The sequence below is a fragment of the Pelmatolapia mariae genome, linkage group LG23 (genome assembly GCF_036321145.2).
Source record: "Pelmatolapia mariae isolate MD_Pm_ZW linkage group LG23, Pm_UMD_F_2, whole genome shotgun sequence".
Classification (NCBI taxonomy): domain Eukaryota; kingdom Metazoa; phylum Chordata; class Actinopteri; order Cichliformes; family Cichlidae; genus Pelmatolapia; species Pelmatolapia mariae.
This window is the reverse complement of record NC_086246.1, coordinates 6,288,485-6,311,717: the sequence shown is the minus strand read 5'-3', so window position 1 is coordinate 6,311,717 and position 23,233 is coordinate 6,288,485. Positions and strand designations below refer to the sequence as shown.

The 23,233-nt window shown below is 42.8% G+C and overlaps 2 protein-coding genes across 9 annotated transcripts in view; one reads left to right on the top strand and one right to left on the bottom strand.

Moving 5' to 3' along the window:
• Positions 1 to 9,093, top strand: part of sts (steroid sulfatase (microsomal), isozyme S) — a 55,845-nt gene extending 46,752 nt beyond the window's left edge. For 2 of the 3 annotated variants that reach the window (XM_063466725.1, XM_063466726.1), the window contains one exon: positions 767 to 1,240. In XM_063466725.1, the coding sequence (XP_063322795.1) occupies positions 767 to 1,119 (353 nt within the window). In that variant the 3' untranslated portion in view covers positions 1,120 to 1,240. Of the gene's footprint in view, positions 1 to 766; positions 1,241 to 8,729 lie in introns of those variants that run through there. The other variant, XM_063466727.1, reaches the window with a different exon arrangement.
• Positions 9,094 to 12,086: 2,993 nt separating this feature from the next.
• On the bottom strand, positions 12,087 to 19,507 carry pnpla4 (patatin-like phospholipase domain containing 4). 6 transcript variants are annotated; one of them, XM_063467158.1, is made up of 7 exons: positions 19,159 to 19,476; positions 18,831 to 19,019; positions 18,183 to 18,277; positions 15,379 to 15,514; positions 15,071 to 15,136; positions 13,827 to 13,979; positions 12,087 to 13,163 (listed from the first exon to the last, which is right to left on the bottom strand). In XM_063467158.1, exons 2-7 carry the CDS (start codon positions 19,011 to 19,013, stop codon positions 13,032 to 13,034), a joined length of 765 nt encoding a protein of 254 aa, XP_063323228.1. In that variant the 5' UTR covers positions 19,014 to 19,019; positions 19,159 to 19,476; the 3' UTR covers positions 12,087 to 13,031. The 6 variants fall into 6 exon arrangements, with proteins under 6 accessions (XP_063323228.1, XP_063323224.1, XP_063323225.1 ...); XM_063467154.1 differs by having other exon boundaries at positions 13,050 to 13,979; positions 19,159 to 19,334; positions 19,430 to 19,507; XM_063467155.1 differs by having other exon boundaries at positions 13,050 to 13,979; positions 19,159 to 19,279; positions 19,430 to 19,469.
• Positions 19,508 to 23,233: the final 3,726 nt, after the last annotated feature.

Genomic DNA, 23,233 nt, shown 5'->3' with positions numbered 1-23,233 from the left:
CAGGAATTGACTGTGATTAATCCATTTTTATGGAAAGCTGAGTTCAGTTTGACTGGATACTGTGTGACCTGATGAATCAAGGAGGATAAAAGATCTCAAAAAGTTACACATCATAACACAAAATACACTCTAGAACAGATAAGAACCAAAGTCATTAACATCTATGAGTCTGGAAAACATGACTTTGCAAAGCTATTTTTAACACTTTGGGACACCAAAAGTAAGGAAGAGAGTGGCATCCATGGAGAGAATATTGAATTAATCGTTTATAGCTTCTCGCTGTAATTTTAAATAAGAGGCCCAAACAGAATTCAATACACAATAAAGCTAATGTTATAGTGTGGGGAAGAGCACTAATGTTGAAGGGCGAGCTGTGAAGTGCACAGGGCTATACTCTGCTCAGATTCAGACAAATGCTGCAGAAACCTGATCTAAATCTTGCAGAGCAGCTGATAACCAGAAGGATCCACAAACTGAAGGTGGATGGAGTAAATGCCTGACGGAGCGTCTCTGAGGAAGAAATGCTGCATTTGTTGATGTCCATGGGTTTTAGACTCCAGCTGGTCATTTTCTACAACAGATTTTCATCCAAGCATTAAAATAAAATTGTTAGTTTGTTGAATTAATTTTGTGCATCTGAAAATGTATAAATGTTGTACTTCCTTTGGTTTGTAAAAGTCTTACATTTAAGGCTGAAAGTCTGCACTTCAACACCCTGCTTCATGAAAGGAAAGTGGCACTGAGTGCTTTCATTTATCGTTCTCAGGTAGCTCGGTGTGGAAAGCTTTTTACTTCACTCCAAACTTCTACCCAGAAGACAAGACGGCATGTTTCCATACACTTACCTGCTTTTGCACGCCGGAGTACGTTACCTTCCACGATCCTCCTCTGCTCTTCGATCTCTCAAAGGACCCATCAGAGAGCACACCGCTGACCCCAGACACTGAGCCTGCCTTTCACTTTGTCGTGGCCACAATGAAGGAAGCTGTGAAGATGCATCAGCGCTCACTGAAGCCAGTGGAGAACCAGTTAAGTCGAGCGAACCTGATGTGGAAGCCCTGGCTGCAGCCCTGCTGCTCCACAGTCACACAGCTCTGTCAGTGCCAGCTGTACCAGTAGGCTTCTGTGGAGGCTGCACTGGAAGATCCTTGCTGCTGTTTAGAGTCACACTAATCTGAATATGGACACTTCATATGAACTTCTCAAATCCATGATTAAACCTTTGTTTTGTCAGGGTGCAGTCATCTGTTGCGCTGATTTTATTTCACTCGATGTAGTAACAAAAGCTTCATATTTAGAAATCTAGTCAGTACACAGGTGGCAATTATAAAGTAGAATAGATTGGATAACAACAAAGCTGAGCGATTAACACAGTAAAGTTGTCAGCTGTCAAATCAGAAAATATATTATGAGACTTAGACCTCAATAAAAGTTCAGAGAATCGTCTTATACAACTCTAAGAGCTATGAGCTGCAAAGATTAAATTCAGTGGTCGTTCATCGTCATCATTAGTCATCATTCTGACTAAAGGACGGGGGGGGGTCATGAATTATCAATAAATGTTGTTGTGATACCCACGATCTGATACTGATTTTCTGGTTTTGTTGAGGCAGCTAAGGTAAAGAAAATCAGGCTTGGTTGAACTAGTTTCCAGAGAATATGGTGACCATCTGTGAGCTGAGCAACATTTTGGACTGTAGCTATGTAAACAGAAAGTCAGCTAGATTTCGAAAGTGTAGTGTGGTCTGACATGTTTGTATACAGTTCAATTCAGTTTTATTTATGCAGCACCAAATCACAACAACATTTGCCTCAAGACGCTTTATATTGTAAGGTAGACCCTACAATAATACAAAGAAAACAGAACAAAAACCCAACAATCACATGACCCCCCTATGAGCACTTTGGCGACAGTGGGAAGGAAAAACTCCCTTTTAACAGGAAGAAACCTCCGGCAGAACCAGGCTCAGGGAGGGGCGGGGCCATCTGCTGTGATTGGTTGGGGTGAGAGAAGGAAGACAGGATAAAGACATGCTGTGGAAGAGAGACAGAGATTAATAATAACTAATAATTGAATGCAGAGTATAAACATAATGTCAACTGTGACTGAAGAAGAAACACCCAGTGCATCATGGGAATCCCCCAGCAGCCTACACCTATTGCAGCATAACTAAGGGAGGATTCAGGGTCACCTGGTCCAGCCCTAACTATATGCTTTAGCAAAAAGGAAAGTTTGAAGCCTAATCTTGAAAGTAGAGATAGTGTCTGTCTCCTGAATCCAAACTGGAAGCTGGTTCCACAGAAGAGGGGCCTGAAAACTGAAGCCTCTGCCTCCCATTCTACTTTTAAATACTCTAGGAACAACAAGTAAGCCTGCAGTGTGAGAGCGAAGTGCTCTAATAGGGTGATATGGTACTACAAGGTAATTAAGATAAGATGGGGCCTGATTATTTAAGACCTTGTATGTGAGGAGCAGGATTTTGAATTCTGGATTTAACAGGAAGCCAATGAAGGGAAGCCAATACAGGAGAAATCTGCTCTCTCTTTCTAGTCCCTGTCAGGACTCTTGCTGCAGCATTTTGGATTAACTGAAGGCTTTTCAGGGAGTTTTTAGGACTTCCTGATAATAATGAATTACACTAGTCCAGCCTGGAAGTAATAAATGCATGAACTAGTTTTTCAGCGTCATTCTGAGACAGGATATTTCTAATTTTAGAGATGTTGCACAAATGGAAGAAAGCAGTCTTACATATTTGTTTAATATGTGCATTGAAGGACATGTCCTGGTCAACAATGACTCCAAGGTTCCTCACAGTGTTACTGGAGGCCAAGGTAATGCCATCCAGAGTAAGGATCTGGTTAGATACCATATTTCTAAGATGTTCAGGGCTGAGTACAATAACCTCAGTTTGATCTGAATTAAGAAGCAGAAAGTTAGCGGCCATCCAGGTCTTGCGTGCTCTACTCGCTGTAATAAAATATGGTCGACAGTATCGAACGCTGCACTGAGGTCTAGCAGGACAAGCACAGAGATGAGTCCACTGTCAGAGGCCATAAGAAGATCATTTGTAACCTTCACTAAAGCTGTTTCTGTGTTGTGATGAGCTCTGAAACCTGACTGAAACTCTTCAAATAAGCCATTCCTCTGCAGATGATCTGTTAGCTGTTTGACTCTTTCAAGGATGTTTGATATGAAAGGAAGGTTGGAGATTGGCCTATAATTAGCTAAGACTGCTGGGTCTAGAGATGCTTTTTGAGTAAAGGTTTAACTACAGCCAGCTTGAAGGCCTGTGGTACATAGCCAATTATTAGAGATAGGTTGATCATATTTAAGATTGAAGCATTAATTAATGGCAGGACTTCTTTGAGCAGTTTTGTAGGAATGGGGTCTAAAAGACACGTTGATGGTTTGGAGGAAGTAATTATAGAAGTTAACTCAGAAAGATCAATTGGAGAAAAAGAGTCTAAATGAATATCAATGGTACTGAAAGTAGCTGTAGATAATATTACATCTGTGGGATGATTATTGGTAATTTTTTCTCTAATGATTAAAATTTTATTTGTGAAGAAGTTCATGAAGTCATTACTAGTTAACGTTAAAGGGATTGTTGGCTCAACAGAGCTCTGACTGTTTGTCAGCCTGGCTACAGTGCTGAAGAGAAACCTGGGGTTGTTCTTATTTTCTTCAATCAGTGATGAATAGTAAGATGTTCTGGCTTTACTTTCTTATAAAGCAACAAACTATTTCTCCAGGCTAAATGATGATCTTCTAAATTTGTGACTCTCCAGCTTACGAGTTATCTGCTTTAAGGTGAGTGTTTAAAGTTATACCTCTGATGTGAGAATTTCTTTTTCTCTTTGAATGTCATCTAAGTACACTTCACAATTTTTGACACCACCTAAGACAATGTGCATAAGGCGTTGGAATGTGGCAGGGGCATTTCAAAGGCCAAAAGGCATGACGGTGTATTGGAGGAAGTGATCAGGGGTAACAAAAGCGGAAATATCAGATGCACGTGGAGTGAGGGGAACTTGCCAATAACCCTTTAATAAATCCAGCTTGGTGACACAAACTTTGCAGAGCCAACCCTATCAACACAATCTTCCATGCGGGGAAGAGGATAGGAGTCAGGTTTGGTCACACTGTTCACATTTCGAAAATCGGTACAAAAACGTGGGGTTTTGTCTTCCTTTGGCACAAGAAGGCATGGGGAACTCCAGGCACTAGAACTCGGGACAGCTAGACCATTTTCCAGCAAGTAGGAAACTTCTTGCTGAAAAAGTGCGCGTTTGGTAGGGTTCACACGGTAAGCGTGTTGTTTGATCGGAGGGTGGTCACCTACATCTATGTCATGTTCAAGGACAGTAGTGCGAGACGGAGTGTCAGCAAACAGGGATGGGTAAGTATTGATCAGACAGCACACATCGTTCTGGGCAGCCTCACCTAAATGTTTTAGGTGGGATTTTAAATTCTCCAATATTTCAGAGTTTCTGAGTCGGGAGCAACCCTCAGCACAAACGAAAACTAAGCCATCACTTTCTGGGCTATACTGAGACGGGGATGCTGGCACAACTATCGGCACGGCAGACAGCGCAGCGGGGGACGAAGAGGAGTTTTACACGTTCATCATGAATAAAATAAGGCTTCATCAGATTAACATGACACACACGACGTTTTCTCCTACGGTCTGGAGTACCTATAACATAATCTGTGTCACTCAGTTTCTCTTGAACAGTATAGGGCCCACAGAACTTAGCCTGGAGAGAGGATCCAGGAACGGGCAGGAGAGTCAACACTTCAAATTTTCTTTGCACAGACTTTTTATCAAATTTCCTTTTCATCTTCTCCTGAGACGCTGAAAGAGCCTCGCGTGCAATTTCGCATGCTTTATGCAGACGCTCCCTAAAACAACTTAGGTAATCTAATACGTTCTGCTCGGGGATGGCTGTGTCGGACAGATATTTCTCTTTAAGCAGCCGCAGGGGACCACACACTGTGTCCAAACACCAGTTCTGCGGGACTGAAACCCGTCGACTCCTGCACACTCTCTCTCACCGCTAGAAGGAGAAGTGGCAGACCCTCGTCCCACTCTCTTCCTGACTCGAGGCAGAACTTCCTCATCATGGCTTTTAATGTTTGGTGGAAACGCTCAAGCGCACCCTGTGATTCGGGATGATACGCACTGGATTTTTGATGCACAGCGATTTTAAGACCTGAGCGAAAATCTTGGACATAAAGTTTGACCCTTGGTCCGTTTGAACTGATTTTGGCAAACCGAAAGTGGAGAAAAGGTTTACTAGGGCTCTGACAACAGCTTTGACTTTGAGAGTGCGTAACGGAATAGCCTCGGAGAAGCGTGTGGCGGCGCACATCAAAGTCAAGATGTACTGATGTCCTGACTTCGTTTTGGGAAGCTACACAATCAATGATTATGTGCTCAAATGGTTCCCCTAAAACCGGGATTGGATGCAATGGAGCGGGAGGAATAACCTGGTTGGGTTTTCCACTGACCTGGCAAATTTGGCAAGAATGGCAGTACTTGGTTGCATCAGACTTCAACCCTGGCCAGAAAAAGTGACGCAGAATACAATGGTAAGTTTTCCTAATTCCTAAATGTCCGGAGAAACTGTCATGTGCAAGGCTGAGTACTTGGGGTCGGAAGTTTTGCGGTACAACTACCTGTTAAAAATACATTCCAGCCAAGATCACTAGATGAAGGAGGATGCCATTTACGCATTAACACTTCATTTTCAATGCTGTAAACACATGGAATCTGATCGCTGGAATTTGCGGCGAGTAAACATTTGGCCAGAGTTGGATCATTCTGTTGCGCATGGACAAAATCTGTTTTGTTTACCTCAAGACAGGTCCGGTGTAGCAGGTAGCATTCTATCAGACACACATTTTTCAGTTTTTTTCCACAGACAGTTCAGCTTTCTTAGGATCGGCTTCAGAACATAGAAAAGAGTCAGACAAGTCAACATCACCGTATTTGCGCTTATGGGCGCGCGTGACAGCACAGGCAGGAAAAACAGAGGGCAGACTGTCAGCAGCAGGTTCAGAAACAAAACCAGAATCATCGACGGGGTTTTCAATTACTTCAGGGACTGGGAAAACTTTTCCGTTGGCTAGATCATTCCCCAGAATCATAGTAACCCCCTGCACGGGCAAGCGAGCGCGCACCCCAACTGTTACCGGACCCGAAACGAGAGGTGACTGTAGGAAAACTCTGTGCAGCGGAGCTCGTAACACACTCATTTCCACTCCCCACACGAGAGCATCAACACCACAAAACGAGTTACTAGAAAAAGGAAACGCACTTTCCAAAATGAGAGACTGGGCAACCCTAGTGTCGCGCAAAATTACAATCAGCACGCAATCCTCCTCTTTCCCAGTTAGTGAGACGAACCCTTTTGAAATGAACGGCCGGTAATTGCTGTCAACGCCGCCATTTCTTGGTTCATCACGGACGGGATTAGGAGTAGAGACCGACCGAACAAACCCAACACTTTTTGGTTTTTTCCAGGTTTGAGTTTGCTCTTTGCGACGAAGTGACGGACAACTAGCAATGAGATGGCCAGTATCATGGCAATAAAAGCATTCTCGGACCGTCATGGGAACCAGATCAGGGCGCGTTTGACGCTTAGGAGAAACCCTTAAACTCCTCGCAGGTCTAGACAACGGAGCATATTCACGGCGCACAGCTGAAAACGTAGCGCGATGGCTCAACATTAACTCATCTGCAAGAACAGCAGCTTTAGACAACGAATCCACCTTTTGCTCATTGAGATACACAACAACATTTTCTGGAAGACATGTTTTGAATTCTTCCAACTGAACCAATTTTCTTAGCTGAGCAAAGTCCTTCACTTTACTTGCAGCCAACCACTTATCAAACAGGAGAGACTTCGCCCTGGCAAACTCTACATGTGTTTGGTTGGCAGATTTTTCACATGACCGAAACTTTTGGCGATATGCCTCAGGAACTAGCTCATAAGCCCGTAAAATAGTGGATTTCACAATTTCATAATCCAGACTGTCATCAATGGATAAGCTTGCACAAACTTCTTGTGCTTTCCCCACCAGTTTACACTGCAACAACAAACTCCACACATCCTTGGGCCATTTTAAAGTAGTAGCGATGCGTTCAAAGGCATTAAAGTAAGAGTCACCCTCTCTTTCTCTGAAAGGTAGCACTAAAGCAATCTGCTTGCTTGCATCAAACTGATCAGAGGAGAATGAATCAGAAGTTTTACTCGCAATTTTACTCACTGGTGTAGAGGTAACATTGCGTTGTCGGGAGGGATCCAGCTCCATAACCCTTATGCGGAGATGCATAAGCTCAACTTCTTTGGTTTTTGCCTCAAGCTCCACCTCTTTCAGGCGAAGAGAAAGCTTGAGATCCTCCGTAACCGAACCTGGTAATTGTCCGGTTGGGCTAACGTTTGGGATCTGAATGGCAGCAGGAGCCTCCGCCCCTGGCGCCATCCGTCCACTGGCAGCTTGTGGGATGGTTGCAGTAGCTTCTGCTCCCACATCCACCACCAAACCTCCAGTCGCATCAACCGGCCGAGGTTTCAACTTCGCAATTACCCCTTTATCCAACAGCTGTGCTGTCAGACACTGCTTAATTTCTGCCTTTTTTGCATTCAAAGGCACACTAGCATTAAACAAATTTGCCACCAAAAACAAATCTGCCTTTGTGCATCGATCCAACTTATCCATGGTGGGTTGCAGTGCAAAATCATCCACGTCAAAAGTCATTGTGGCTAGTTTATCCCCTACACGACAAGAAAACTGCCAACCAAAAGTTGTAGGCAACCTACAAAACACAATGAGCAAAAGGAATGGCAAAAGAAAAGTCCCAGACGAGCCCCCACTTTATGTTACGCCCCAGTCTAGGGGTACAGGAACGTAGCATAAGAGTTAAAAAAGGAAGTGACCCCGCCCTGGTCCCCAAAACCATACACAGAAAAAACAATTTCTTAGTGAACGGTGGTTTATTTGTCTACACTGAAAATGAAGCTCCGGGGTAAACAAAAGCCAAAATAACAAACAAAACAAGTTAAGTCAGGTGAGGAGGTGTTGTCTAAAACCCTATGTGAAACAAAAACCAAACAAAAGACAAACGCTACACCTAACTCCCTAACTGAAATAAACAGGAGAAAACAGTACAAGGAAAAGGCAGCTCACCCCTTCTGTTTCAGTGCCTATTTACAATGTGCTATTTACAAGTGAAAACTAATGTACACACTATTTACAAAACTCAGTAAGTTGCAAGAGTCACACACACGAATGTCACAGGTTTTGGAAGCCAGGGTCAGGTCTGCTGTTGCTGTCAGTGGCTGCCGCGGCACAACTGCTGGTGAGGGATTTTGAAAAGAGTCACATGATCAGGGACCAATCAGCCGCCGCCAGCTCTCCAATCGGGAAGGACCTGTGGAGTCTTAAAGACACAGCACAACAAAAGTACACAGACGGCCCAGGGCCGTAACAGAGGAGCAGATTCGTATGTGGTAAAGAAGTGAAATTGTTAACAAGATAATCGACCTCTGTGGGATGGCATGAAACCTTTTGGAATCCAAGATAACACTGACCTCAGCCAGGGAGACAGTGACAACTTTCAGCAGCACCACGAAGAGAGCCATGTTGCTGCCATTTGGGTTATTTAGGGAGCGCTTTTAAAGACCTTCTATGACTCTGTGGTGGCATCTGTCATTTTTTACAGTGTGGTATGTTGGAGCAGCGGTTTATCGGCAGCTGAAAGGAAGAGGTTGGATAAACTCATCAGGAAGGCCAGCTCTGTTCTGGGATGCACCCTGGACCCAGTGCAGGTGGTGGGAGACAGAAGGACTCTGGCCAAAATAACATCTCTGATGGACAGAGTCTCCCACCCCATGCATGTAAATGTTGCTGAACTGCAGAGCTCCTTCAGTGACAGACTGCTGCATCCTAGATGCATGAAGGAGCGTTTCCGCAGGTCCTTCCTCCCTGCAGCTGTCAGACTGTACAATCAGAACTGCTCCCAACAAACACAGATGTTTACATCAGCGCTGTAACTGCAATAAGTTAATTAACCGAGTTGCACTACAACCTGGTTTGCCTCTTATCTGTAGTTAATTTTATTTAATTTAATAACTGTACAGTACTCTGTTTATAGTAACCATTGTCCTTGATGTAAATATGTAAGAAAAATTGTGTATGTTTCTGTTCTGTGTCCTGTGTACTGTTTGTTTGTATATGTGTCTTTTTGCTGCTGTTACAACCAAATTTCCCCTTGTGGGACAATTAAAGGATTATTCTATTCTATTCTATTCTATTTTCCCAGAGAAGACTCAGTTCAGTTTCATTTATAGCACCAGTTCACTGATGGTGTCAGTGGTGCTTTATAATTACAGTGAAAACAATAAATGTCTTGTGAGCAAGCACTCTACAATAGTGGGAAGGAAAAACACCCTTTTAACAGGAAGTAACCTGCAGCAGAACTATGCTCAGGGAGGGCTGGGGCCCGGGAGCCCCAGCCCTCCCTGCAGCCAGTCTTATCTGAGCCCTTTTCCACACCCCACCACCATGTGTTTAAGTCAGGACCTGCCCTAGCATTTTTTTAACCATCAGTTACTGTGTCTGTGTGTGTTCCAGTTTAGGTTCAGTACACAGTCACTGGAGCTTGAAATTCAAATAAACTTATTGGAACCACATTTAGATGTACGGCTGAAAAACATCATCTTGTGCAGCACTGTAACAGGTTCAAGCCTGACTTCTCTGAAAAGCTCCATGAACAGTGCATCTGTGGCTGATGACAGTTGCAGGACCTCTGTAATCATATCTGGCACTGGTGGTAGTGGACTGAGAGATTAGAGAACAGCAGTATCTATTCATTCCTCAGAGCTGAGGAAAAAAGTTAAAAGTTCATTTGAACTCATCAATATCCAAAGAAATCAGCCTAAACTGAACAGAATGTGAGCGTGTGAACAAACAACCAATGAAAGCTTAGTCTGGGGCTGAGCATCAGGGCATGTGACCTGTAAATGTGTTCAGTGTGTTTCAGGCATAAAACCTGCACACTGGCCAAACAAGCCAGGTAATTTAAGGAGCTTGGAAAGAAAAGCATCTGGACTTCTTTAAGTTGCTTGAAGACGTTTCACCTCTCATCCGAGAAGCTTCTTCAGTTCTAGTTATTGTCCGAGTGTGTTGCTGGGTCTGAAGTACCCAGCCCTCGAGGCCTGGAGTGTGACACCCCTGCTCTAGGCCAGGGGTGCTCAACTCCAGGCCTCGTGGGCCGGTGTTCTGCAGGTTTTAGATGTGTCCTTGATCCAACACAGCTGATTCAAATGGTTAAATGACCTCCTCAACATGTCTTGAAGTTCTCCAGAAGCCTGGTAATGAACTAATCATTTGGTTAAGGTGTGCTGACCCAGGGTGATACCTAAAACCTGCAGGACACCGGCCCTTGAGTTCGACAGCCCTGTTGTAGTTGGATACACTGTCTGAATGTGCATGCAAAAAAAATATAAAATCAACCCTCAGCATCACTAAACAGACGTGTAGCCTGGTGTGTTTCAGCAGTGATGTGAGCTCTTTGCTTTGAGGGAACAGACGTGGACAGGCTGACTATGAGGACTGCAGACCTTAAGTCACATCAGAGCTTGTGATAACAGACTGTCTGTTGAGAACACGGGGTGGGATATCACGCTTCCTGATTCGCCCTCAGTTTAGGCCATATACTTTAATACATGTTACGTTCCTTCATACACAGATAGTACGGTGTAGAAAACAATCAGGAAATAGCCGTTATGTTTTGCTTATTTCTTCAGCATGCAGGCTAGGGTAACAAAGAATTATTTGCAGCTTGTGGAGTTGTTTATTAACCTGTGCAAAGGTACCAATCATATCTGCTGAATGGATCTCCCAGCAGCCCCGGGGCACAGCGGGAGCTTCTACTGCAGTAATGTGGTTACAGCCCAGAATCCCATTTCCCCAAATAACTGTGGACAGAAACACAACAAAGGGCACGGATGTTCCTGGACTGCATAAATACTAGACCTGAGAGGACTGCTTTTTTCCACTCCATCCTCTTTGGGCCTTTGTAGAATCAGTTTCCACTGCATTCATTTAGGACCAGAGGACAGTGCTGCTCGCAGATGAAAAACTTTCGGGAGCTGGCATCCTCTGCTTTTCAATGGATCTGAACGGCTTATCACACAAATAACACATTGCAGGTGTGAACAACAGCTTTTCAGTCCCATACACTGAAGTCAACAGCTGAATAATTACACTAACAAATGAGCTCCTTCAGCTGGCCTCCGTCCACACAGCAGTCCCCTACTGTAGTTCATTACCGGGACTCAACAGCCCAACATTATGGAGAAAAACATAAGCTGGGGTTTCTTTGCCGCAGGCGGAAGCTTTAAATGAGCCTTATTACCACAACCAGCAGGTGAGCTTACATAATAACACTGAGGAAGCACAAGTGGGATACGTGTGTGTGTGTGTGTCTAAATCAAATTTAGATGTTACAAGTTTAAAATGCAAAACAATCCTGAATCGTTTCAGTAAGATGTAACTCAAACAAAAACAGCCACATGTTTGGGAACTGTGTCCAAATGAAACCAAACTCAAGCCTGTCCAGGTGGACTCAGGTACATGTCATGTTTGTCTGCTGACATTAGTATTGAAGACTTTTTGTTTTTAAAGGTAAGAATAAAAGTTCACTGATGACAGCAGAAACAGTAGGATGTCCGTGACCTCTCCTGTGTTTGCAGCAGATCTTCGCAGATCTCTAATACTGATAATGTTTAACTGACTGTGATACAACATTCAGGTTCTGTACTATTCAGGACTGTTCATGATCCACATCCCTGGGTGGACCTCTGCACGTCTTAAGCCTAAAATGAAGCTGTGGGGCTCCCTGTCACTTTCATGAGTATGCACAGTATCTATGATGGATTTCATACGGTCATCAGATCTGCTGCATTGGAGTGCGTGTCAGCACAGACATGCTAAATAAGAGATGATAAGGGAGCAAAGACATCCCAACAGCCGGCTCAGATCTGAGAGAATAATGACAGTGACGACAAGAACAATATTATTTGACATTCCTTTGTTTACTCATTCAAATCACTCATTTAACAACAAACATCATTTAAAGGACACTAAATAAAATATCAAAAAACAGAACACACGAAGTTTCTGGTTTTAAAGATCAGCAGAACTTCAGTGATCAAAAGTACTGACAGTCCCATCGCAGCCTTCACACGGGTGTTTACCAAAAAGACTGTATATAAAAGATGGAAATACCACCGAGGGTTCCTGGAATATTAAAGTAAGTCTGACAGCAAAACTCCTGATCCAAGACTGTCCTCTGCAGTCTGCAGTCGAGTGCATGTGTGTAACTGCTGCCTCGCTGTGTGGATAACATAAGATAAATCAGCCTCACTCTTCCAGCTGCTTGGACATCACTGCAGAACGTGGCTGAGTGCAGAGGCAGAGCAGCTCTCGCACACCATCAAGTCGGCTCCTGAAGGAAATCAAACGGTGACCCAGCAGCAGTCAAACCTGCACAAACATCCAACACTTCAAAGACTCATGCTCCCTCGTGTCCTGGGGGAGCCACCAGCATCCACGATGGCGGCACAAACTTTTCTGTGAAGCGGGTAATGGATATCCGATATTTTTCGCTCTGCTTCAAGTCAAAAGAAATGAAATTGTGATAAAAGTCCACGTTCAGATGCTGTCACAGAGAGAGGATGCCTGTGTGATGAAAGTAATCTGAGTGAAGTCCACAATGTCACATACGTTCTTTCCAAACATGCACCAAGTCAAAAGGCTGAATCACTTCCAACATCACTGCATGCAAACATTGGTGCAGTTACTTTTCTAGCAAACTATGTATCTGTTTCCTGGGTGAGCTAATAAAATCACCCAGGAAATACGTATAAATACAGAAAATATTATGTTTATTCATTCTTGGTAAATGACACTCCAGGCTTCACATGCTCTGTGTCACGTTTGTCCATGAGGGATGTGACGCTCAGCTCATCCAGCCCTCTCTCTTTAAGAACTTCACGGCGTCCGTGAAACCTTCTTCACATAACGAATGCATGGTGCCGGGGGATGGAGGGAACAGAGCCCGATTCAGACGTTTGAGGTTCTCCACGGAAAACTGAGGAAACCAATGGAAACACTGCATTCACATCAACAAAGTCAGTGACAGAAACACGTCCTTCTGCACTCACACGCAGCCATTCACAGCACAGCTGAACGTGCTGCACTTTGTGCTGTAAGCTGGATGAGGTCAAATAACATTTACAGCTCGACTTCATCTTCTAATGAGATCAAAAGATTTACGGTTCTGGCAACACATCTAAGATTACAGAAGTCTTTACCTATATAACAATTAAAATAATATCAAAGAATAATATTTGAACTGTGACGATGTGAAGGACACCTGTCAGTTCTGTCTGAATACACCTTCCACATATCTGAACATGACTCTTTTTCATAACTGCAGCACTTGTTTCGGACTCTCTGGAAATTTGGCATTTTGGACGGAGGTCGAAGCTGCTGAAGAAGCTGAATACAACCAGCAGATTGGAGCACTGGGTGGTGGTGGTGTGGTGCTCCACGTGCACTAACAGGAAGTACTATTTCACAGAGTGAGAAAGGTTTGTGGGGCTGCTTGTTGCCTGGCGCATATCTTTAGCACTATTAGCCGTACACGCTGCTCAGTTATGGTAAAAAGCTGAAACGTGGAGAATAATCTTGCTGACGATGTCAGGTAATTCAGGTTTCTCCTTACAGACCAATCAGATGCTCCGGTTCTCACCAGTATGTTCATATTGGCCAATCTGAGTTGAGTTTTGAACCGCCCCCTGTGGGTAGGACACACATCCTGCCGTCCAGCAAAGGGTGACACTGTGATGGTTCGTCCCACAGGCAGGATTGGCAGGCTGTCAGTGAATCCTCCATCAATCCATTTCTAAAGAAAACAAAGACGATCTTCTGGTCACACAACATCTACAAATAAAGTTTATAGCAAAGAAAGCTGTTTAGACTTTCAGAGAATCATAAACATGCTAACAGGAATCTTTTCTACTCAAAGCTCTTTAGACAACATGCCTCATTCATACAGGCAAGTCTTTCTGTGCTTCAGTGTTTTCTATCTGACGGTCACACTCTGATGGATGAACTGGGAGAAACTTGCGTTTAGTATCTTGCCCAAGGATATGTGTAGCAGCCAGGGATGGAACCATCAACCTTCTGATTAGCAGATGACCTGCTTGACATCCTGAGCTACAGCCACACCAAATGCATAAATAATCTTGTCATTAAATACTTTGTAGACAAGCCCTGCAAACCTGAACTTTCCTACAACCCAACCAGCACAGACACATTCAAATCTAGTGCATGAAGCAGCCGGAGCAGAGAAACCTGTCCGCTCTATGACGTCCACGTGATGTCAGGTTACATCCATGTGAGAACAGCACAGGCCTGGTGGATTTACAGTGAGTGGGTGCCTCCTGTACCCTCACCTAAACCAAAGGAACTAGGTTTCCATTGGTTTCCAGTAGTAAGAGCACATCTGAAGAGGACCTGTTATGTGCTATTTGAAGGAAAGGCCTATATTAACTTCAGATAATGCCATCGTTGTCCACAATTCATGTGTAAAAGTGGCTCAAGACACATTCAAATATTTTCTTTACCAGGCATTTTGGCTCGTTGTAATAAAATCTCAGGTATTATTCATAACCTCTTTCATGCCCACATGTTGTACATAAAGCTAATTTTAACCCTGGACTGTGATATCTGGCTGTTGTCTTTACTAGTAAAGAGTAGAGTTGACATGTATTCCCTGGTCAAGTATTCCTCAGACCCTGTGACACGAGTTATTTCAATAACATCTACTTTTGCATTTTTAACCTTTTCTAGCACCGTACACTCTGAAGTCAGCAAAGCATTCGATTTATCACAGTCTAGCAGCTGTCGCTCATTCCTGTGGAACATCATGAACCAATTTATTTTGTTCTGAGGAGTCACTGAATCCTCCCAGCACCGTGGATAAACCCTTACCTTTCCTCTGAGCTCTACTGGTTTGAGTCCAGCATAGACTGGGACAAAGCAGCTGGCTAACAGAACCTGGACAGGTACAAGAGGGGGACAGTTATCCAGGAAAAACACTTGTTCATCAAAGTCACGCTCGGCAGCTCGGCACATGCAGTTAGGTAACAGCTCATATACAGCATGGTGTCATTTATAGTAGTAAAAGCACTAAACTGAAGACTGGAGAGAAACAAGGGTGTAAAACAATCATAAACAATTATGACCATGTTTGAAACTGAAAGAACGGGCTGTATGTGTTTACAGAGAGGGGTGCGTACCTTTATGAGCTCCTCCCTGGAGGTAAACGTCGATACGTTGTGGTTCGTGCCACTTTCTGAGTGTGTTATTGAGACATAGAGGCGGTCAGTGGCCAGACTGTGAGCCTCTGTGGGGAGAATCTCTTCTATCCCCTCCCTGTGGGAAAATCCAGACACAGATGTTCATTTGTCAGAGCTTTAATGAAATCATCTCCACAGGGCATCGTAAACAGTTTGTTTTACAGGAACGTGCGATTATTAATCAAGCTATCAAGCACTTACACTGACCAAAGCATGCTGGCCTTATTCAGCTGCCGGTGTGACTTCCTCACACATCAGCTTACACTTCAAGCCTTAGATACTGACAAACTAATCACCAGCAGCAGGTCGCCCCCTGCCTCTTTACCTCTGTTTTCTGTCTCTATCACAAACTCTGTGGTCACACAGTGTCAGCAGCAAATGATTAATCATTAAATATTAATAATTTCATGAGTTTTAATAGCATACACACACCTGAGACTCTAAAGCTGGAAAAATGAGGAATACTGGGCCAAGATTAACAACAAAGAAGCTTTGACGTGCTGTAGTCCTGGGTGCTGTTTGTCATTCTTAGATTATTATTTAGTTTTTCACCTTTTTGTGCTTTTAGTTTCAGTTACTACTGTGTTTGTCCTTTGAGACGTGAGCCAGTTTCATCGTGGTCTTGATGGTTTCTGCGACTGCACTCGGGGACACATTCAAAGTTTTAGCAATTTTCCGAACTGACTGAGCTTCAGTTCTTAAAGTAATGATGGACTGTGGTTTCTCTCTACTTAGCTCAGACCTTCCCAAAGTGTGGGGCCTGCCCCCTAGGGGGGGCGCAAAGCCATTGCAGGGGGGGCGCGACATGAAAAGGAAAAAACAAAACGCTTGGACACTGCTAGCACGGGGCTCCTCCACAAACGCAAATCAGGAGATGAAGCATCGCTGAATATGTTTCCAAACCAACTTCATTCTAAGCCAAAGACTAGAAAATATGGTGAAGCATATCTTCCCTTGGTTTTACCTGCACAAGTGCCGAGGTAGGTCTCATCTGCATAACTGGTTTTCCCTGTGTCGGGAGCAGCGCTGGGCTCTCCAAATCACGGACAAACAGTGTCCCACATTCTTGATTTTTAGTTCACAAACACTTGTAATGACTAACTACTCCTGACATGTTGGAGACATTAGCTCTTTATACAGTAAAGTTACAGCAGGATACAAATAACATCAGGCTGATCCTGCCACGATTCGTTCCCCCGGTTCAAATCACGGACAAACAGTATCCCACAGCTGTTTATATTTTTGAACCCATTTTGCAGAGGGATTGAAAATTGTATTGATAGCAATGTTGAATATTATTACACAGGAAAAAAACAACTACATGTAAAATAATCACACTGTGACGCCTCTGCCTTTCTAAATGGATGTGCGCGTGCGTGCGTGCGTGTGCGTGCGCGCATGCGCGGGGGGTGGGGGGGCGCGAACATTTTTCCTATAAACAAAGGGGGGTCCAGCAAAAAAAGTTTGGGAACCACTGACTTAGCTGATTGGTTCTTGCCATAATATGAATTCTATCAGTTGTCAAATAGGGCTGTCAGCTGTGCACCAACCTGACTGCTGCACAACACACCTGATGGTCCCAACACCATTAAGAAGGCAAGAAACTCCACCAATGAACCCTGACAGGCACACCTGTGAGGGGAAACCATGTCAGGTGATGACATCATGAAGCTCACTGAGAGAAGGCCGAGGGTTTGCAGCGCTGTCAACACAGCAAAGGGCGGCTACTGTCAGGAATCTTGCTAAATATATTAAATGTCTTCAGTTTATCTACAATGTAGAAAGTAGTAAAAATAATGAAAAAACATTAAATGACAAGGTGTGTCCAGACTTTTGACTGGCAGTGTATATACTACACATATAATAATATGAACAATAATAAAAACAAACAAAAACTGCAATAAAACTAAAAAACTAAACTGAAGCATGCAACCGCACTGTGGAAGCAAACTGAAACCAAACAAGGTTGAAAACAAAAACTCAAGATGAAAATTAAAAACCAAATTATGATTACTCTGATTAACAGACCTGGAGTTGAGTCTTTCTGACAAATGGTCCCAAGCTCACTGACAGACAGCATGTGTGTGCTGTCTTAAGAGTTCAGTCGAATCTTGTTCTTCCACAAAGTCCTGATCGCTGATAGCATCCGTGCCAAAGACAACTCTTGCTCAGGCTCTCAATTCAGCCAAACAGTGAATTCTTTAGAAAGAACCAAACATCTTTACACAGCTACAGGCGACGCTGCTCCAGGGTTATGTGAACTACGTAGTTTGTTTTGTCCTGACATGAAGTGTGAACTGTGGGAATGCTTGAAACAGGCTTTTTAACCCATGGATACTACTTGTGATTCATGCCTGTTGAATCTGAAGAGACTCACTGGTTTGGTAAAGGCAGTGGCATTAGCTCTCTGACCTGATAATGGTGTAAGGTACAGAAGCATGAGGATCATAAAAGTAACTGCAAGTTAACCTCAGGGGATAAGGAATCTGTCGGGGCAATACGTCTATTTCACTGCTACTGTGGCATTAAACAAACCCAGTACACCTTCCACCGTGTGAGACAGAGCTATGACGCTGCAGCAGGTGGAAAATATCTCCACAATGTTTTCAATGTTTAAGCTGGTCATTGACCACCAACCAGTATTCACAGCAACATATGTTACAGGTCCACAATGTGAGACATCAACACCTCCATCGTGTAACATTGTCCGGTGATTTCTGAGGAGACGTCTGCTAAGTAGTTACCGGAGTGTGAGCATAAAGTTGTATCCTGGTGTGACGGCCCCAAACCGCTGCTGTCTCACACCGTCAGCAAACCTGTAGGTGAAATCTTTGCAGTGCTGGAAGAAGGAAAAAAACACCATGATGAGAGCACACTTCCTATATCATTCAGTCACACCTAGTGTAACAAAGTTCTTTCACTCAGCTCTACACTCATAGATTCATTTTTCCTGGACAACTGTAATTTATCTCAATACAATCAAAGTCTGCAATCTGCAAAACTAACTGCATAACAGAGAATATATGATCTCACTGCGCCTTGTAAATAACATTTCACTCAATCACTTGCTGTTCATCTAGATTCCTGAATTTACAGTTAATTACTCGTTCTGCGTATGCTAAGATCTGAGTTGTTATTTTATAGGATCGGCTGTTAAAGTGTGTATTACTAAAACAGACAGTTCTTCCAGTCTGTGACAGCAAGTATCCCTGAGCATCATTCACCCTGACAAAGTCTTTAGTCCCATACACACACATATAAAAACTGCCAGTACTAAAGAAGAAGAAACAAGAATCGGGAGAGAGAAATACTATTAAATGTTTATCTCCATTCTGCTCAGAGAGACCAGAGGGTTTCACTAACCCCACATACCCCTGGACTGTACACGATACCTCCAGCTTTTCAGGAGCTGTGATCATTACAGCAGCCACCAGTGCCCCAGCAGAAGCACCTGCACAGGCCCCGAGGGAGCCCAGCAGCTTGTCCCCATGCCGGAGAAAGGCCTCCATGGCACCCAAGTGATAGATCCCCAGGAAACCACACGCAGCAAAGGACAGATTCAGGACTGTCATCATTAACACCTGCACAAACATGCAAACAAGACATGAGTCACACGTGGTGTTGTTGAATCCAGGCGTGTGATTACTGCATATTTAGTGCAACATATATAAGTAGCACGAAGCCCGTATAAAATAAACCAAGAAGGCAGGGAAAACTGACCCCTCCGCTCTGCTCCAAACATGACTGTATGAACACACGTGTCCGTTAGAAAGCCCCTTTTTTCAGCGTGTACGCGCACTCCTCATCGCGTATGCGCCACCAAGCTTGTTACTTGTGTATACTTCAGTTTTATTTTACCGTCGTGATCGTATAACAGGACAGAAAAGCAAAGCTCGCTGAAAACACACACAAAAAGTGACGAAGACACATTTTCTATAATACGGCTCTCAGTGGTTGATGCTGAAACGATCACTATCAACATATTTAGTACCTTTTCTTGCAGAACCAGCCCTTTTGAACCTTTCTGTGTACACCGGAAGTAAACGATGCCCCTGCTCCTGAATTCAAAATAAGACCAACCTCGCGATAACGCGGCTTCAACTCTGTGGATGGAGGGCCAGGAGTGACAAAATGAATTAATTAAATACACCAATAAATAATTAATTAAATGTGTCAATAATTAAAATTAAGATATGAAACAAATAAATAAATAATTTCTTAAATGTTTTAAATTAAATGAAGGGACATTTAATTAATTATTGCAATATTTATTTAATCAATTAATTCCAATTTCTTGACAAATCTTGACAAACCGACCAGATATTTGAAGAATAAAACACTACATTCCCGGCTAGAAAAATATTCAAAGTATATCTGGTGACATACAAAAAGGGTATTTCAAAGAACAGTTCAGTTATTTTCCACATGTCCATTGTTGGCACTGAGAAACACCCACTAAAAACATGGGCATCAGGCCGAAGCCATGGTGTTGACTCCACCCCCTGACTTTGATGGGTGAGGCTGACAGATAAAATAAATTCATGAAGACAGCCGCAGGGTCGGTAGTGCCAAAATATATTAAATAGATACATCATTCAATAATGATTTAAATCTGTTAATAAATAATTAAAATTTTAAATAAATAAATAAATAATTAAATGTGTCAAAAATGTATTAAATGTGTCATTAATTAAATAAAATTGGAAATAAAAACATAAATAATTTATTACATGTTTTAAATAAAATGAATGGGCATTTAAATAATTATTGAAATATTAATGACATTAATTAATTCCAGTTTTAATTAATTAATGAAACATTTAATTAATTATTTAATGGCATTTTTAATTAATTAATTTTGTCACTCCTGGCCCTCCAAACTCTGGCACTAAACACATGCATTCGGCTCAGTTCAGTTTTTTTCTTTTCTTTGGCTACTGCACAGAAAGTGGTGGCTGTAGCTCAGGAGGTAGAGCAGGTCGTCTGCTGATCAGAAGGTTGGTGGGTTGATTCCTGACTCCCCCAGTTTACATATCAAATGTTCTCGGGCAAGATATTAACCCCCACTTGCTCTCTGATGCATGAGTATGAATGTGTACGTTAGTTAGAAATCCCTGACAAAGCATAGAGTGAATGGGTGAATGTGGTGTGTTGTATAGAGCGCTTTGAGTACTCCAGGAGATTAGAAAAACGCTACATAAGAATCAATTTCTTTAGCTTATAATAATGTTTTTGTTTGTTTATTTTTTGATAAAGACACAAATCGCCATAGCATTATTAAATGTCGCCTAAGTTCCAACAGAATTTGTCAGAACTGGATTTTCAGCCCCTGATGTTGAATCTGTCTGCTTCTCTGAGACAGAAGAGTGGATTGATTTTTTTTTTTTTTTTTGGTTTTTCTGGTCAGCATGTATAATCCATATACTCATGAGAGTACTGTGCAACATACCAACCCCACAGACCCTCAAAATGTATGTCCAAAGGTGAAAATCTTTCTAATGTCCACATGAAATCTAATCTGAACTCTAAAGTAATGAAATTAAAATTTAATAAACCTTTGTGTGCCATTAGCAAAACTTTATAATTGAATAATATTATTATAGAGCATAATTTGGACTATTGCTGTCTTGGTGTTTTGCTACTTCAGAATGAGCACCTACTGTCCTCACTGAAACTGCTTTGGAAAATGGAACAACAGAGCAAATGTTGAACACCCATATTGTCATGGGGTGGAAGTGTTTTTAATGTTTTATTATCTGTGTTTTATGGTGTAACTTTATTGGATCTTTTCTTATATGTATTTTACAAGTTCTTAAATTTACTTTATTTGCACTTGTTTATTCTAGTTTCTTTCAAAGACATCTCGCTAATGATTTACTGTATACAACTCATTCTTTCTTGGCAAATTTCTCTCACTCCTTCAGATTTGATGGTTTTCTGGCATGAACTTTGGTCTTCAGTTCACCCCATAGATTTTCAAAGAGATTCAAGTCAGGGCTTTGTGCACACCAGTGAAAAACGCATGCTAAAAAACAAAGCGATGGCCCAGACCCAGTATAGAGCCAGGACGACAGGGGGTAGCTGTCCATACCAGAGGCCTTGGACAGCGGCTTGAAGAGGTACACCAGAGAGATAGAAGGCAGGAGAACAAACCAGCTGTTCTCCACAGAACCATCCACGGTCAGTGGCAGGTGAACAATATAAGAACAGCACCACCAAGGCTGGAGAGCATATGGCAGAAGGATGCAACCCACAACAGCAATGCTCAGTGGCTACTGGACCTAAGAGCAGACCACAGCAACCTCCCTGAACAGGGTCCAGTAACCATCACAGTGGCAGACATCCAAGAAAGGGTCTCCAGTATGGGTTGGACAACAGCAGGCCCTGACATGGTTCACATCTAGTGGCTGAAGAAGCTGAGTGCGCTCCACAAGCATCTGGCAGCACGATGAGAGACGCCCAGAACAGCTAACTGAAGGCTGGACAGTCATGTGTCAGCCACAGTTATGTGTCCTGTTTAATTTGTCCTGTTTCTTTATGAAATCTCACCAACAAGTGGTGTTATTGTTTTTTGATTCCCTACTTTGTGTGTTGCAGTAGCCAATCAGGATTTTGTAAAGCCGGACACTTGGGCTGTGTCCCAATCCAGCGACCGCACGCTTCGGAGTACGCGCAGTTCGCGTACTACGTACGGAAGTGCGAGGCTCGTGAAATGGGACAGTCTAGCCTTCGTCGCGCTGCTCAGGTTGCCTAGCAACCATGATACTAACCGCAAGAAACGTTTTATACAGCATTGTTTGAGAGAAATGAAGGAGAAAAAATGTTTTTTTGTTCATTCATTTTTTTATGACATCACTTTGATTAGTTGAGTATCTGAGGCTGAGACCACGGGACTGTAAAACATGATAGTTTGGCTTCATTTCTGTACTGAACAGTCATTTTAAGATTAGTTAGTAAATAACAATTAGCTAATGTTGTTCATGAGCCTAAAATCATCTCACTTTGGTAACGTAAATATAATATGGCCAATATTAAAGTTAGTATTATATTAATCATGATTAGTTATTACAGCAGTGAACTTGAACTCTGTGTCAAATACTGAGCTTCAGTAAAGATTCACGTTGCAGTTATTTATATGTCCTATCACCAGGGGCGGATCTAGAAGGGTGGCATGGGGTGGCAAGTGCCACCCTAAAATGATCCCTTGCCTCCCCAAGTGCCACCCCAGTTTTGCATATGACAGTGTTGTTTATTAAAATAAGATAGCATTAACAGTTTGAGCGTAGTTACAGTCAACAGTGAATATAAATGCTAAAACTGAGTATATTGGATAGTGTCCCCCCCCTCCACCATTAACAAATGGTTCAGCCCATAGCGGGACCGTAGGACGTTTTGTCAGAACACCGGCTTTTTTCTTGTTTTCAGTAGCAAGCGATGCTTATTATTGTGCCAGAGCACATTTTGAACAACACCATGGATTTTACACAGGTGTTTGGATGTTACACTCTGGAAATGGAAGGAAGGTGAGTGTTATTAACCCTCTGTGGTCCACGGACACGCTGCACCTCCAAATCACATGACTATTTTAAGCTGACAACAACAAGCTGCAGCCACGCTGAGTCTCTATTTCAGCCCACATTGAAAGTTCGGACTTCAAAGTTTTTAAATTTTAATTACAGGCCAGTAAATCCAGAGTTATGATAATATATATAAGCCACGCTTTTTTCTAAATACTGTCGTCACGTTTTTGTGTGTGTGTGTTTTAAGCGTTTTCTAAGGACAGCGCGAAAACAGT